Source organism: Centrocercus urophasianus, unplaced genomic scaffold (genome assembly GCF_019232065.1).
Source record: "Centrocercus urophasianus isolate 14NV4802_14NV808 unplaced genomic scaffold, USGS_Curo_1.0 seq_21, whole genome shotgun sequence".
Classification (NCBI taxonomy): Eukaryota; Metazoa; Chordata; class Aves; order Galliformes; family Phasianidae; genus Centrocercus; species Centrocercus urophasianus.
Window position 1 is genome coordinate 18146065 of NW_024884767.1, and position 15186 is coordinate 18161250.

A 15186-nucleotide genomic window follows, 5' to 3' on the forward strand; every position below is an offset into this window, starting at 1 on the left:
CTTCAGCCTTTCTATGAATGTAGCACTGGTCCACATTAAGAAACACACACAAAACTTACATAATTGCATGTCCTATTTTCCGACATAACATAGTCCTAAGCATTAATGTCACATAAATCCAAGATTCCTGCTTTAGAGTTATGTTTTCAAATGATTTCTTGGCCCCAGTTGTACTTTTCCTAAATGTCCTCATAGCAAAAGACTCCACAACAACAGATATTTAGCATCCTTTTTATTTTTTTCAGCCAGAAATACAGTTTCATACGGTATTTCAATAAATAGTGGTGTTTATTCCTTAAGCAATATCCCCAACTTCTTTGGCATCTGACCATAATATTTTTCAAACAAAAGACTATATAGGAAGATTTTACTTTCCAGATAATTGTTCAATACATTAGATTTACAGAGGTGTAGTTAACCTAAACATACACATCAGTTAACAAACCCAGAAAAGAAAACCCAGGTCAGTAAAACGCAGACAGCCAGGCTGCCTTCATTTACAGCTGTGGAGTAACTACTGGATTAATATGAACTCTCCACCTTCCACAGCATGAGCCAACCAGTGCTTCTTATTCACTCTGAACAAAGGAAAGTTAAAAAAAAAAATAAATATTGCATTGTACCAGAAACAACTGATCAAATAAGCTATGTTTCAAAACAATGTTATCTTAACTTCTACAGAGGTAATCAACTAAAACCAAGTCACACACTGATTCAAGTAAGAGATTGCACCTAAAAAAAGCCTAATAACTATTTTTCATTTTCCAACATAAGTTACTAAAGCGTTTTAAATACATCTAAGAATACAGCTGTCAAAACTGCTTTTGATGTCACGTTTGGATAAAAATTTCTTAAGCAACCAAGTAAGCCAGTGTATTCAGTCTACCCTCAATAATCCAGGATCATCTCTTCAAGGCTAACATAGGAATACTTCACTTGCACTCCATCAGAAAAAAAAATCTGTCTTACAAATCCCTGTAGAAGAGTTCAGTTCTTCAAATCAACTAAATTTCCAAAGCAATGACAAAGTTATTTGATATCTTCTATTAATATATATGTTACAGACATAATGAATTAGAACACTGACATACCAATGCAGACATTCTGGTGTATTTCTTGGAATCTAAAGTGAATCCTTGCTTAGGTTTAAAAAAATCCCATTAACAAAAAACCTTGATTCCCCCAAAGATTTTTATAGTATTCAAATATGCATCCTGAAAAATTCTGTAGAACAGAGGAGGCAAAGCAGTTAGTTTCATGCAGATTAAAAAAAATTTAGTGTGATTAAAGTAGCAAACGAACTAAAGTTTATTTTCATAAAACGGCAGGAATAGGAAGGAATCCAAAGATCTATCAGTTCCAACTTCCATATTTACCCCTGCATTTATGAGTGAATTTCCCCTTCATCAGCAGTGTGACACCAATTTCTAGACTGCTTAAATATCAAACGATAGAGTTCAGCCAAGCTCACATTTGTTTCAATTATGTAAAAAAAAAAAAATAAACAAAACCTAAACTAAACTTATACATATATTCTACTGTAGAATGCAGGAACAAAAAACCAAAGACAAAAGACCCCCAAATTTGAGTGCTTATCCAAGAGCAGTTTCTAACATCAAGCCAAAATTAGCAACAACCAAGCAGACATCACCGATTTTTCAGTGTTAAATTACTGTAGATACTAAATCTAACTGTACAAAAAAAAATCTCAAACCCAAAAAAACAAAAGCTTTTTTTAAGATTTCAGAATTTTTGCTGTTAAAAGATGTCCAAAGAAATATCCCCTAGTTGCAGTCAAGTTTGCATTAGAAGCTGCTTTTTCGGGAAAGATTTTTCCTCCCAAGTATTTCTAACACATTGCATTGTTTAGATTTCATTCAAATAAAATTTCTGATAACATTTAGCTGATACAACCACCTACAGTGTGGACAGTCATGTACACAGTACAATAGTGGATTTTTGCAGCAACAGATAAACAATCAGAAATTGGCTCTACATTTAAGATAGCTCATGTGTTATTTCTCGCAAACATACGGTCCCCTCTAAGAGTAAGGTGTTGGAGCTGGTATTGTAGCACTTCTGTGTCAGCAGGTTCCTTAATACTCATTTTGTCTAAATTGAGGTAGTCCAGAGATTTTGAGTGAGCCCTTTTACCTTTTAAAAGGCAAAGAGGCAGGGGACCATGAAGTGCCTTGTAGGGTTCATACGGTAAAGCCTTAGTGCATTTATCCCCTGAGCTGGGCATCCGTCTCCTCCTCCTTCCATTCACTGCTGGAATCTCATATGGCTGATAATACCTACTTCTAGCTTTGTACAAACGGGAGGAGCGTGCAAGTCCTGAATCGAGCTGTTTGGAGCGCAAGTTAGGCCCAGATTCCCCTTTACTCTCTTCATTTCCTGTACACTTCTGGGCGAGTTTTAGCAGCTCCTCTCCGGTCGTGAAGCCAACCAGGTAGTTAGAATCCATGTGGAGGATCTGATACCCCGAAACCGTCCGTCGCATGGGTGAGCAGGGGGTACTGGAGCACCGTGGCTTCTCAGCTTCCGTTCGGCCTGCAGCGCCCACCTCTGCCAGGGGCACTGGGAGCGTGGATATGGCACTTCTGGACTCTCCGTTGATGTCGACTTCCATTTTAGACACAATGCTGTTCTCCTAGAATAAAACAGAGCTCGTTCAGAAATGGAGCCTTTACACAATACGACAGGCTGAGAGAGGATTGTAGAAATGAGAGTCTGTATCAGCCAGAAGTCAGCACCAATACTTGTCTGTTCAGCTGCCTTACGAGCTGCGGGGCCTCCTAACAAAGCAATTACTGACATTGCCTTCTAAAATAATTTCAAGTGGTTTTTAGTAACAGATACGCAAAATATTTTCCTGATAATGTGTTCAAAACATTCCTGATTATCACTGTACAAAAAACAAGCATCTTTCCACTCCATTTCTCATTTTAGTTCATTTGATCCCTTAGATTCCCTCTTTTCAGGTCAGCCATTACCACACCCATGGTAGTTTCTCCCGCATTCAGCTGCACATTTTTTCCATTGACAATAGTGTCTGAAAACACAGTTTTGGAGAACTTTTGTCTAACAGCTACTACCCAGGGCATGACCACAGAGCAGGCACTGCAGATGTGGGAACAGTCCATTTTACACTGAAAGAGCAGTATCCTGACTGTTCAACAGCATGTTTATAGGGCCTCAGGAAGTCTCTCCCTCCCAAAAACCATCACCTTATTCACAGTTAATCCAACAAAAATACTTTATTCAATCTAACCTGTTTTTAACAGTAGAAATAGTATTCTGGTGATCACTAAACAGTGTGAAATAAGCATCACAAATAACCTACGTTCAGATTTCCGTGTTACATTTTCTTCCTATTTGTTTTAGAAATAAATACTTTGCTCTCTGCTTTCCCCACAACTACTCCTAAAACACAATTTGGTGTCTTTTTAACACTACAACTTTCTGCTACAAGTCAGCATTATCTCTAACATAAAAAGATAAGATCGATATCACAGCAAATATATGCCAATGAATGCTCAGGCACAGAGAAATCAATTATTTTCAATATCATTTCTTCCAAGTATTATTTACACAATCCCCACATCACAGCTATTGCAGAAAACAGAAAGGTCACTTTTTCTTCCCCCCAGTCAGATACCCTAAAAAAAACCCATTCAAGATGACTCTCAATCTCACTGTATGAGAGAAAAATGTGTGCAGACTTAACTTGCAAAAAAACCCAAAATATCAATCCATATGAAAAACTTAAGCCTATCTTATTTCTACTCAAGAATAAGAACAGAACAGGTAATGCTCCTACCTCTACCTCCTCACTTAATCTCAAATTAACATTGCTACTCCAGCCCTAATTCTAATAAACGTGAAGTAAAACCAATCACCGTAGGTTTGCTAAAGAGGATTTTGTTTTGCTACTGACAAACGTGTACTACAGAGAGATTGCTGTGTCTCTGTAGCACAGCACCTGCCAGTAAGACATTAACATGGTAAGATTTTCAGCCAGGAAGCTACAGTCTGGAAAATCCCAAGATTACTGTAAGCGTAGCATAGAAAAATCTTGCACTGAAACTTTTGGCTACCATATGCTTTAGCTGAGAAACAAACATTTAACTGTTCCTGATCTTTTAATTCCTGATTTTTACCCTGCAGTTCAGAAACTGCACTAACAGCATTCTAGAAAGATTCAAAATGCTCTGTTAAAAAGTATAAACAATGCTAGAAAAAGTGAAGCTTAATCACAGATGTATAAATAGAATTATCACAGCAGGTTTAGAACCAAATAATTATCTAGACACATGTAAACAGCAGCAATCAAATAAATCAATAAATAATTCATTCTCTAAGGAAAGAGTGAAGTAAGGGTGCCTATGTGCACTTACTGAGCTAAAAAAGAACTGGAAATCTCTCTTCTAGGAACAGCTTTTAAAGTTAGTTTACTTCAGCCTGAAATATGGGTGTGTAACAGAAAGCAATCAACTTCAAAGAACATCTAGAAGCAGGAGAAGAAAGAATAACGACCCTTCAACTGTCCAGAAACAGTACAAAGGGAAAATCAGAGGAGAAAAAGGCCTTCAAGTGAGCAAGCTCCAGCCCAGTACTTAGTCTGAAGTTGCAGAACTCCCATGTCTGCACTGTGGTGCATGAAGCAGAAATCCGACAGACATTTGAACACAACAGTAGCATCAGAAGCCAAATTGCAGGATTTGGTGCCATAAACATCAGAAGCTTAAGGGAACAGCATGGCTCATAGGTGCGAGGAATGACTGGCCAGCTCCACAGGCAGAGGTCCAAAACTCAGCATATATGTGTTCAGCTGTTCTCTCCCAAGATTTAATGTGACTGACTCAAGCTGCCATATGGCTTCAATATGCTTTGTTTCTTTATATGGTAAAAAAAAAAAAAAAAAAAAAAAAAAAAAAAAAAAAGGATAGAGTGGCATTACTTAAGACTTCTATAAAAAAAAAAGTCATATGATAGCTTCACAGTATCTGTGAATATAGATAACAGTACCTACGAATACATTTAACACATCCAGACTGAATTTTTAAGCTATCTCCACAGTTCTGTACATCAGATGACTACTACTAGGTTTGTTGCTGAGTAATAGTGTAACCTTGTCAGTAATTATCAGCCTCGGCTATAGTACTGAAGAAAAACAGCACTTCAGTTCAAAAAGATTAATTCTTCAGATCACAGATTCCCTGACTTCCTGCTTCACAGGGATTGCCAATTCAAGATAATTTATAATTAAAAATCCACTATAGAATCAATACAAGGAGAAGATAAACAAGATGGCATTTACTTTTCTTTGCTGCTGCTTCACTCTGCTGCTTTAAGAAGTACAGGAAATTACTGAAGGTAACAGCAAACTAGAGGACTAACTTGATCAATACACATTAAAAGTGGCTCCAAGATGCACTTCATTGAAATGAGATTTTTACAAGATTATAACAATTACCTTTAAATTACAAAGCAGGCTTTGCATATAAAGAAATCTAGCCAAATCCAGCTGAATACTGACAAGGCTGGCTAAGCCACAAAGAAAGAATTAAGAATAGAAATGAAAGGTTTACTATTACAAATAATTTTATTACCTCAATGAATGCACTAACATGCTTGGGATAGATATTTGAGAGCAAAAATAACCAACAAAATAACCAGCCTCTGCTTTTTACACAAATACCTATCTGGTTTCTGAATACTTCACAGAAGTTATCAAATGCCACTCAAGGACTGACATGCAGCAAATAAAAAGCCAGAAGTGTATTCTGCATTAACATCACACTAATATACACACACTAAATTGCTTGTTGTCTAGGATTAGAGCCCTGAAATGACCTCTAGTCATGTGCCCTCACTGCACCAAATAACATTTTTTGCCTTTTTTCCCCTGTTCTAATCATGCTTTTTTTTTTTCTGTTAAATATGTTACTCACATTTGTCTCCTCATCAAAAAGAGGGTGTCTTAAAAATAAACTACCTTTAATTATTCAATATCTAAATACAAAGAAAGATGAAGCAGGGCTTTCCCTGACAGTCCTAAACTATATACACAACCTGTGTTATTTCAAAACCACCAAAATATGCTGCTCTCAGAAAACAAACTGGTTCTCTGTAAATTAGCATATTTCCACTGTTATTTGTCTATCTATTAGGAGGTGAAGTAATTTGAGAACATGCCCTGTAGATGCATTTTATTTGCTATTGTTTATTTAGATGAGCATTAGATTCCTGCCCGAGTGCTGCTGTTTGTGTTTAGTTTGTTTTTAATCCTTCTTTTTTCTTCTTTTTCTCTGGGTAAGAAGCCTCCTGGAGGTACCATCTGTTAAGAACCACCTAGATCTCTCTCACTGAAAAAAATCTCTTAATCTGTACATGGAAGAAGGGAAAGTGGCAATAGATGCAGCATGTCCCAGTTGAGTACAAGCATCAAACATATCAGGCAGAGACACTAACTCAAGCAGTACCAGTTCTCATGTTTCCCATCATCTGTGCTTCCATTACTTAATACACACAATGCATTTAAGACATTTGTCCTTAAACATTAGGAAAGAACATGGAAAGTAATGCCGCCCAGCATCTGTGAAGTCAACACCCTTTTATGATGTATTTTAACCATCTGTATTTGTGAAGGGGAAAAATAAGGTCCACGTCTTTGCCAAAACAGTCTGAAAAAAAAAAAAAAAATAATCACATGCATGCAATATCTATACCCTGAAATATCATCTTGTACTGCTGTCACTGGTGGACACGCTGATGGAATTACACACTTGCAGAACAAAAGTTTCTGGAAGTAATTATTTCCAATCTGTGATTAAAACACTAAGCGTTTAGTGAAAACATTGTATCTTACAGACCAACACTGCCTTTGTAGAGACAGAGAAACAGAAAAAAGGCACAGGACAAGCTCAAGACAGGTAGTGATGAACTGTAAACATTCCACAACACTTTCTGTTCCCTAAGACATGCTAAACTAATCCAAGCCAAAGAAAAAGTAGCTGGAAGTAACGTTAAACTCTTGCATTTCATAATGTAACAATCAGGTGATTAACAACTCTCAGTAAACAAGTTAAAATGACAACTACAGAACCACAGAATACTTAGAGTTGGAAGGGACATTTGAGGGCCATCCAGTCCAACTCCCCTGCAACGAACAAGGACATCACAGCTAGATAAGAATGCCCAGGGCCTCATCTAGGTTCATCCTGAAAGTCTCCAGGGATGGCGCCCCCACCACCACACTGGGCAACCTGCGCCAGTGTCTCACCATAAAAGATTTTTTCCTCATGCTTAAACTAAATCCACGCTTCCTGAGCTTTAAGCTATTTCTTCTAGTTCTATCCACACAGACCCTGCTAAAGAGTCTATCCCCTTCCTTCCTGCAGCTCCCCCTTCAGATACTGAAGAGTTATCATGTCACCTTGCAGCCTTCTCTTCCCCAGGCTCTCAGTCAGCCCTCACAGGAGTGTTCCATTCCACAGATCATTTCTGCGGCAAAGTTACTGGGGCCAAGAGCAAGTGAAGGATTAAGATCTCCAGCAATCCCAAGTATGGGGCATCAACACATCTCTTGTACCACACAGTTTGTGTAGAACAACAGATTGCTACCTGTTTTCCAAAAAAAAAAAAAAAAAAAAAAAAAGAAAAAAAAAAAAAAAGCACACTTCAAATTTCCAGTAAAATTCCTACTGCAAGAAGCGAGAACCAATTAACTAATTTGTTAACTCTTATTACTAGTTTAGCTTCAAGTAGAAAGCAAGTTTGATCCAGAAATAATTCTGGATCGGAGAGGGCCACAAACAAGTGCTGAAAAACTACAGCAGCAGCCCCAGCAATGAGCTCCCCTGGCTGACAGGCAGCCAGCAGACCAGGTCAGCACCACAGCGCGCCATTATGCCCAGCAGAGACGAGAGGAATTTCAAAAGCAGGTCCAGGCTGATGAATTTTATATAAGGAGGCTTACTAAGCAGAAAGCGTAAAAGAAGATGGTAGAAAAGCCGGCCATTTGCTATCTCTTTGCCAAGCAAGAAGAGAGAGAAGCATTTGAGAGAGCACCTTTTCCGGAATATGCACAGCTCTCTAAATAAGCAGTGCCCCTTTCCTTCAAGTTGGAATACCACTCCTCAGTCCACCAAGCCAACACAGAGCAGCTATTTGCTATTACTGCTTATCAAAAGGCTGAGTGGTATGACACACAAAGTTCCTGACACAAAACACTGCGTTGTTTAGTTAGTTACAGCCAAAAACCAAGAAGTACTCCTTATGATTGCATCTTATGTTTTCACATCTTTGCTTTCCGCCTTAGTAACCAAAATAAGTACTGTCTTCTCACAAGTTTTAGGTTAGTTGACTTCAGAAAAAAATCTACCGCACTACACAGCTCAACATGTCAAAAAAAAAAAAAAAAAAAAAAACTCCTTTTTTAATACTGAAAAGGGAAAGATGGGATAATTTAAAAGATATTGCAGATTTCATGGAATAAGCATTGTTTTTTTTTTAACCTTTAGAAAACATGAACAGCAATGAGGGCACCCACTGCTCCTACATCTGAAATGAAATAAGTGTGTTAAGCAGTGTGCTGTTTCCACAACTGAAAACACAGCTCCAGAGATAGTATTTTGAAAACAACAGTTCTGTATTCAGCTTTGATTAGGAATGGCAATACAAAGACACTAGTTAAAAACAAGATGCACTCTCTAAGTTACAGGGGAAAATACTATATTTAATTCATGTGATTTACTTTGCTGGATTTCTCGTTTAACTGGAGCACTCGAGACGAGTAGCTCTCTCTCAAGGTGATGTAATCTGCACCAGACATCTAAGTATTTGCTGAAAAGTTACATCTCATTTGCTTATAACATCCATACTGCAAAAAGGCCAGTTTCTAAGCTTCCTAAACGCAACGGCTTTTAAGTTTTATTCTCTCCTTCCTTCTTACATGCTCCTTCCCATAGTTACTGCTGGCTAAACACGTGTTTGTGTGAGTATAATACAAACAGGGGTGAATATTAATAAATGTCCAACGGCATACTTAAGTACAGCGCATTTCTCTTTACTACAACAACTGACAACTGAAAACTTTGACCAGGAATGCTGGGTTTGTTTGACTTTACCCTAACACATACACTTGCACATAATCACACGATTATGCAAGGCTGGTGGCCAGACCCGAGGAGTAAGGCTGATCAAATGGGGGGGGGGGGGGTGGGGGGATTATAAATGGCTACGATGTAGGTAATGTTACGCAAGAACTTCAACGGACACACAGCCCCTGCCTCCCTTCCCTCCATTTCAAAGTCAGAAACTCCCTCCTCCATCTTTATTATTCTAATAAGAGCCCTTCTTAGAGGAAGGGCAAAACAAACAACAACAACCAAAAAAAACCCAAAAACAAACAAAAAAAAAAAACCAGCAGCGGGGCAGCGGGAAGAGAAGCTTTCAGGACCGGGAAGGGAGGGAAGGCTGTCAGAGGGATCAGCGCAGCGCACAGCACGGCCTCCACCCCAGGGCGGCCCTCGGGGCGCATCGGTGCCCCGCTCCCAGCACGGCTGCGCCGCTCCCGCCGAGCCGCCGCACGACCCGTTCCCACGGGAAGCATCAACGCACGGCGGGGCGCACAGGCCTAATGAACAAACGCAGAGGCGAGCAAGGACACGCTCACAGAAAACATGCCTCGCACATCATTCGCTGCTTTCTGTGAAATAGGTACGCACGCACACGCAGTCCTTTTTACACCGCCCAAATCCCCCACGGAAAAGAGCACTCCTACGGACCCGTGGAGCACTCGGCACTGCGCGGAGCATTGGCCGGTGACGAGGTGCCACCTGCAAAAAGGCGCACACGGCAGCGCGGGGATCGCCGCCGGCCGCAAGGTGCAGCCGGGGAGGATCGCGCAGGCACAGCGCGGTACCGGGCTGCAGGGCTCAAGGCGAACACCGGCACGGAGCGCCAGCCGCCCTCCTGCTCCCGTCGCCGCACGCGGACGCAGGCACGTCCTGGGCTCCCGCTCGAAGGCGCGAAAGACAGCCCTCGTCTTCCGCCTCGTCCTCCGCCTCCCGCGCGAGTGGCCCGGGGACGCCCCCCCGGCGGCTCCCAGTCCAGCAAGACCCACCGGGAGCGCCGCGGCCGGGCCCAGGCGAGCTCAGCCGGACGTCAGCCGGACTCCCGCCCGCAGTGTCTGCAGCGCCTGCAGCGCCTGCAGCGCCGGCTGCCGCCGCCCCCCCGTCTCTTCCGCCGGGACTCCGCCGCGGGAGGCGCGGACTCTGAGCCCATCCCGCCTCCTACCTGCGCTCCAGGGCGGCGGGCTCGGCGCAGGGCGGCAGCGCGGGACGCGGCGGATGGCGGAGGGAGCGACCGGGCGCTTCCCTTGCTCGTCCCGGAGCGGCCCCGCCCCGCTCGGCTCGCCGGGGGCGGGGCGTGCTGTCGGTGGGCAGGCCGCCATCTAGCGGCCGCATCCCGTCCCGCCTTGCCGCTTGCCGCACCGCTCCTCCGGGCCGTGGGCCGCCGGGTATGAGCAGCGGTAGTGGGGGTGCGGCGATCTTCAGGGAATGTTTTTGTCCTGTCATCCAACCTGACTCTTCCCTGGCACAACGTGAGGCCTCTCTCTCCCTCGTCCTATCGCCAGTTACACTGGAGAAGAGGCCGATCCCCTCCTCCCCACAACCCCCCCTCAGTGAGTCGTAGAGAGCAATGAGACCTCCCCTGAGCCTTCTCCAAACTAGTAAAATTTTATTACAGTTTTTTTTTGTTTGTTTGTTTGTTACAGATATCTTTTCACTGTGCACATAGCCATAAAAAGGAGCCAAGTAATCACCTCCTGGCAGCAGTGGACTGAAGCATTGCTAATCTCAGCCTACAAACCACTGCGGTATTTCCACATCCATAAAACGTGGATGCTGACTAGAAACAAACTTCTATCAGTGGTTTTGCCAACAACCAGTTTCAGCATTTCCCTACTCAGTTTGGTACAGGACCAGGTTGAGATGCGGTTACTGCACCTAACTACCTAACAGCAATTATTGAGTTATTGCCTAACTTAGATTCTTCAAGTAAGAAAAAACAAAACGAACAGAAAACATTAACTTCATAGTGATTATTTCTATTTTTGTTGGGAGCTGAACCATGCAGCTGGGTCACAGGAATTTCTAATCACAATGGGCTGGAGCTGAGCCAGCTTTTGTTCCTAAAATCTCTCCAGAGACATGCTTTTCAGTACACAGCTAACGTCTGCTGCCCTCCTTGGGAGTGCACAGAAGTCCTCTGCAGAAAGACCCTGCTCCTGTCTTCTTATGATTCCTGTGGTCAAGCTGCAACCATCTTAGTTGCGGTGGCCTTGCATGGCCGTGCATTGCTGAGGAAGGAACCAGCATAAGATGCTCACCTGCTTTGCCAACCAGTATGAACTGAGATGCATCTGATGTTTGCTTCTTGCAAGTTTTAGCTGGAACTACTCAACACAGGAAAAAAAACCAACAGTTTTGTAAGGAATTTCAATGGTAGTCCTTTTAGTCCTTTTCTATGCAGCACAGCAAGCTCAGTTTTCCCTAGACTGACAACTGTTTTTCACCGTATTTTTGCAGTGCTTTCAAAATCACCCAAGGTTTTACATGCTGAACAAAGACACATTGATGTGCCTGGTATTTGTTTTCTCTACTTGCAAACTGCTTAAAACTTTTTAGTGCTGCTTCAAGGCAGCAAAAAATCACAGACTATTACAAACCATTTTCTGCGTCTTGGTACTCTGACTAAATAGTTAACCTACACCAGTGGGCTCCTGCACTGATGACAGTGAATTCGCCAGCAGTATAACTCAATTTAAAAAAAAAAAATCATAATATTAAAAGTGAAACACACAGAAAAAGTGCTCATTTTCTTTTATTATCTGTGATTTCTTCCTTATTTATTATCCTTAGAGGAATTTTATCAAAATGTTTTTCTCTCTGCTTTTGCATGTTTTGGGCTTACATGCTGGGAACTGCTATGTTGATTTGACCACTAAAGAAGCTGCTACACCACAAGAATGCAAAGACAATCAGTTAAAAGAATATTTAAAAAAAAATTCAAATGGATAATACTTTAGTGCATGTGAATTAAATTCCAGTGCTTAATAGAGAAAGCATTTTTAATATGTTCACTTTCTTTCTCCTTACTGGGGATTGTAGCCATTATTCCGAAAATCTGGATTTTGCTGGTAATCCACAAGGACATCCAAGATAAAATACAAAATATTTTTATTCTGGGGAGAGGTGGGAGGAAAAAAGAAAAACAATTCTGAGAGGGTACAGTTGAAATAGTAGGGTTACATTTATGATGAAGAAAAAAACATTAAAATCCAGAGTATTTTTATATTAGAAGTTAAAACTATGTCTTCTGTAATTCTGTGATGAGTAATTGTAATATAACTTAGCAAGATTTGCTGTACAAAACCTAAATCTCCATCTTTTTTTAACAGATCTTAAAAGGATATTCGGCTAACTTAAATGTAACTACAGCAACAATTTGTTTAGAACTTAAAGAACTTAAGAACATAATTCATTAATCCCACCTTTATTTCTTATATGCAAGTTAAAAATGATTTTCAGAGAACATGAAAAGTATTCCTTAATTTGCTTTCTGAGACAAATTTCCTTTTTGCACAATTAAGCTGACTTCAGTGGGAATCTTGGCTACTTGTGCAAGGCTGAGTTTATTTCTTCATGTTTCATGGAGGAGGTAAGCACTGGAAAGTAATTGAAATAGGATGTGTTTTTAGAGTTGTATATGTTTTGCAGATGTTCAGTCACTACCCACTCTAATTCAGAATATCTCAAAGAAATTATTACACCCAGCCAACATGAAAAGGTGCACTGTGTTCTATCTACACAATAGGATTTAAAACTTAATTGTGAAAGGGAAAAGATTTGGAGCAGTTTGGGAGAAATGATGCATTTAGCATGCGTGGGAGAAGGCACATATATATAGGAGAAGGCAGCAGAAAGTTCTTGCTAACAGTGTTCCAGCTGGAAGTCTTCCAGCTCTGAGCTAAAAAATTCTTTGGTTACAGGTCACTAACTTCACACAAGCCTTTTGCCACTATGTAATGTAAGGATGCAGAATGAAGTCTCACAGTATAACTCGACATTTATTGTACAACAAAACAATGTTTTTTACATGACATGCATTGGGTTCAAATAATAATCTGGATCTGTTAAGTGAACCTAGCAGCACATCTCTCCCCAGTGGCTCCTCCACCACCTCAGATCGGAGAGTCATCATCAATGCTTTGCAGGAACCTCCTGGTCTCTGTGTGCTTTTCCAACAAATATAACAAACATAAAATTGAATTCCCCATGAGAACAAGTGCCTGTGATCATGAGGCTTCTTCCAGCTATCTGAAGGAGGCCTCATTAACTTCCTTCTCCTGATCAGGCAGCCTGTAGTGGACACCCTCAGTGGTGTCACCCGTATTATCCTGTCCCTTAATTTTCATTCATAAGCTTTCAATTTGTTCCTTATTCACATCTAGGCTGAGATTAGAAATTCAAGTTGCTCTTTCAAATGCAGAGCAACTCCTCTGCCATGCCTTGCTTAGCTTGCCTTTCCTGCAACATCTGTAGCCATCCATGACAGCATTCCAGTCATGTAAGGTATCCCACCGTGTCTCTATGATTACAGTGAGATCATGGCCTTGCAACTGCACTAGCACTAGCTCTTCCTGTTTATTCCCCATGCTCCATGCATTGGTATGCAGGCACTTTAGAGGAGAAAAGGGAGCAGAGGAGGCAGGTATTCCTAGAGGGATGCACAAGGACTCCCTGTAAATATACCTGCTCTTGAGGCAGCTGGCATTCTGGCTCAAGGAAGGCAGCTAAGGAGCATTTGTCACTGTTCTGGTTGTCCTGGCTCATTCCCCATTCTATTGCAATGGCGTGAACATTGCCACTTTTGACTTCACCCCTCCAACGCCTTCAGCTGAAAGCCACCTCCACTGGGTTAGCCAGCCTGCTGCCAAAGATTGCCCTGCCTCTTCTAGGCAGGTGGATCCCATCCCTCTTTAATAGATTGTAATCTTCACTGCAAGTCCTGTCATAAAAACTGTCATAAAAACCAAAACAGTGCATGGGCGCTGTCCGCGTAGCCAGGAACTGCTAGGCATTGTGCGTCTGTTTCTGGCTTCCCTCTTTTCTTCAACTGGAAAACTGAAGAGATGATAACTAGGGCATGAGGATTCCTCATCTGTGCTCCCAGGGTTTTATGATCGTCTTTGATTCTGCCCATGTTCTGGCTTCCAGCATCATTCATGCCCACGTGAAAGAGCAGTAGTGGAAGCAGCCCGTGCTCCAAACAAGCTGCAGCACACACACAGCAAACACACACACTGACCTCTCCGAGATTCTTCCCCAGCATGAGCAGCAAAGATAGAATTTGTCTCCAAAGTACTGATCATTTGCAAGGCTCTCATATTGTCATTCTTCTACGTGTTCATTGAAGGAAGAATGTCTCATCAGAGACAGACCTGCACATTGTTTGAGGCCTCTCCCACAGGCTACTTTATAGGGAATGCCAGTGCTGGAATACCAACTCCTTGCTACCCTTAATGGAACTGTATTCCATTAGATTGCAGCACTGTTAGATTTAAAAATAATGAGTCACAGTGCAAATGGAGGTATTACAGTAAATGATCCAGAGTAATAAACCCCAGAGTATTATGGGATTTATTTCTTCATTTAAAGTTTTAATGTAATCTAATTTAGTTTTATTTTTAAATTAGGCATCTCTTTTCCATAGAAATACAAACTGGATTGTTTTGTCACTACCTTAGCTTTTCTATTTCAGAGCAGACAACTCATTTGAATTTCGTGGGGGTAAGTGTGGGAGTTGACTAATTTCTATTTGAAAATAGTGAAATGTGTCAAGTGATTTTAATAGTGAAATGTATCAACAAGCAAAGTGAAAGCCATTATTCGAATAACAAAAGGAGGATAAATGCCTACTAATAGCCTTTGCTTCTTACATGCCTCTCAATTTCTTCAGTGACCATTCAGAAAGGTCTTCACTGCTTTCTCTTTAGGTGTATGCCGATTAAAAAACGTTATACAGGAACAACAGAAACCTTATGCTTCATAGGTAACAGACCACTGTAAGATCACTACATTCTTCCACTTGAATATTCTATTGCATTGAAAT

At 41.2% G+C, this 15186-nt stretch overlaps 1 protein-coding gene across 2 annotated transcripts; it reads right to left on the reverse strand.

Moving 5' to 3' along the window:
* Positions 1 to 217: 217 nt before the first annotated feature.
* On the reverse strand, positions 218 to 10349 carry MACIR (macrophage immunometabolism regulator). 2 transcript variants are annotated; one of them, XM_042822897.1, is made up of 2 exons: positions 10306 to 10349; positions 218 to 2653 (listed from the first exon to the last, which is right to left on the reverse strand). In XM_042822897.1, the coding sequence occupies exon 2, from the start codon at positions 2630 to 2632 to the stop codon at positions 2009 to 2011; it is 624 nt and encodes a 207-aa protein (XP_042678831.1). In that variant the 5' UTR covers positions 2633 to 2653; positions 10306 to 10349; the 3' UTR covers positions 218 to 2008. The 2 variants fall into 2 exon arrangements, with proteins under 2 accessions (XP_042678831.1, XP_042678832.1); XM_042822898.1 differs by lacking the exon at positions 10306 to 10349 and adding an exon at positions 10133 to 10152.
* Positions 10350 to 15186: the final 4837 nt, after the last annotated feature.

Coding starts and splice junctions, on each gene's coding strand:
- MACIR (XM_042822897.1), bottom strand. CDS start 2,632: ATGGAAGTCGACATCAACGGAGAGTCCAGAAGTGCCATATCCACGCTC.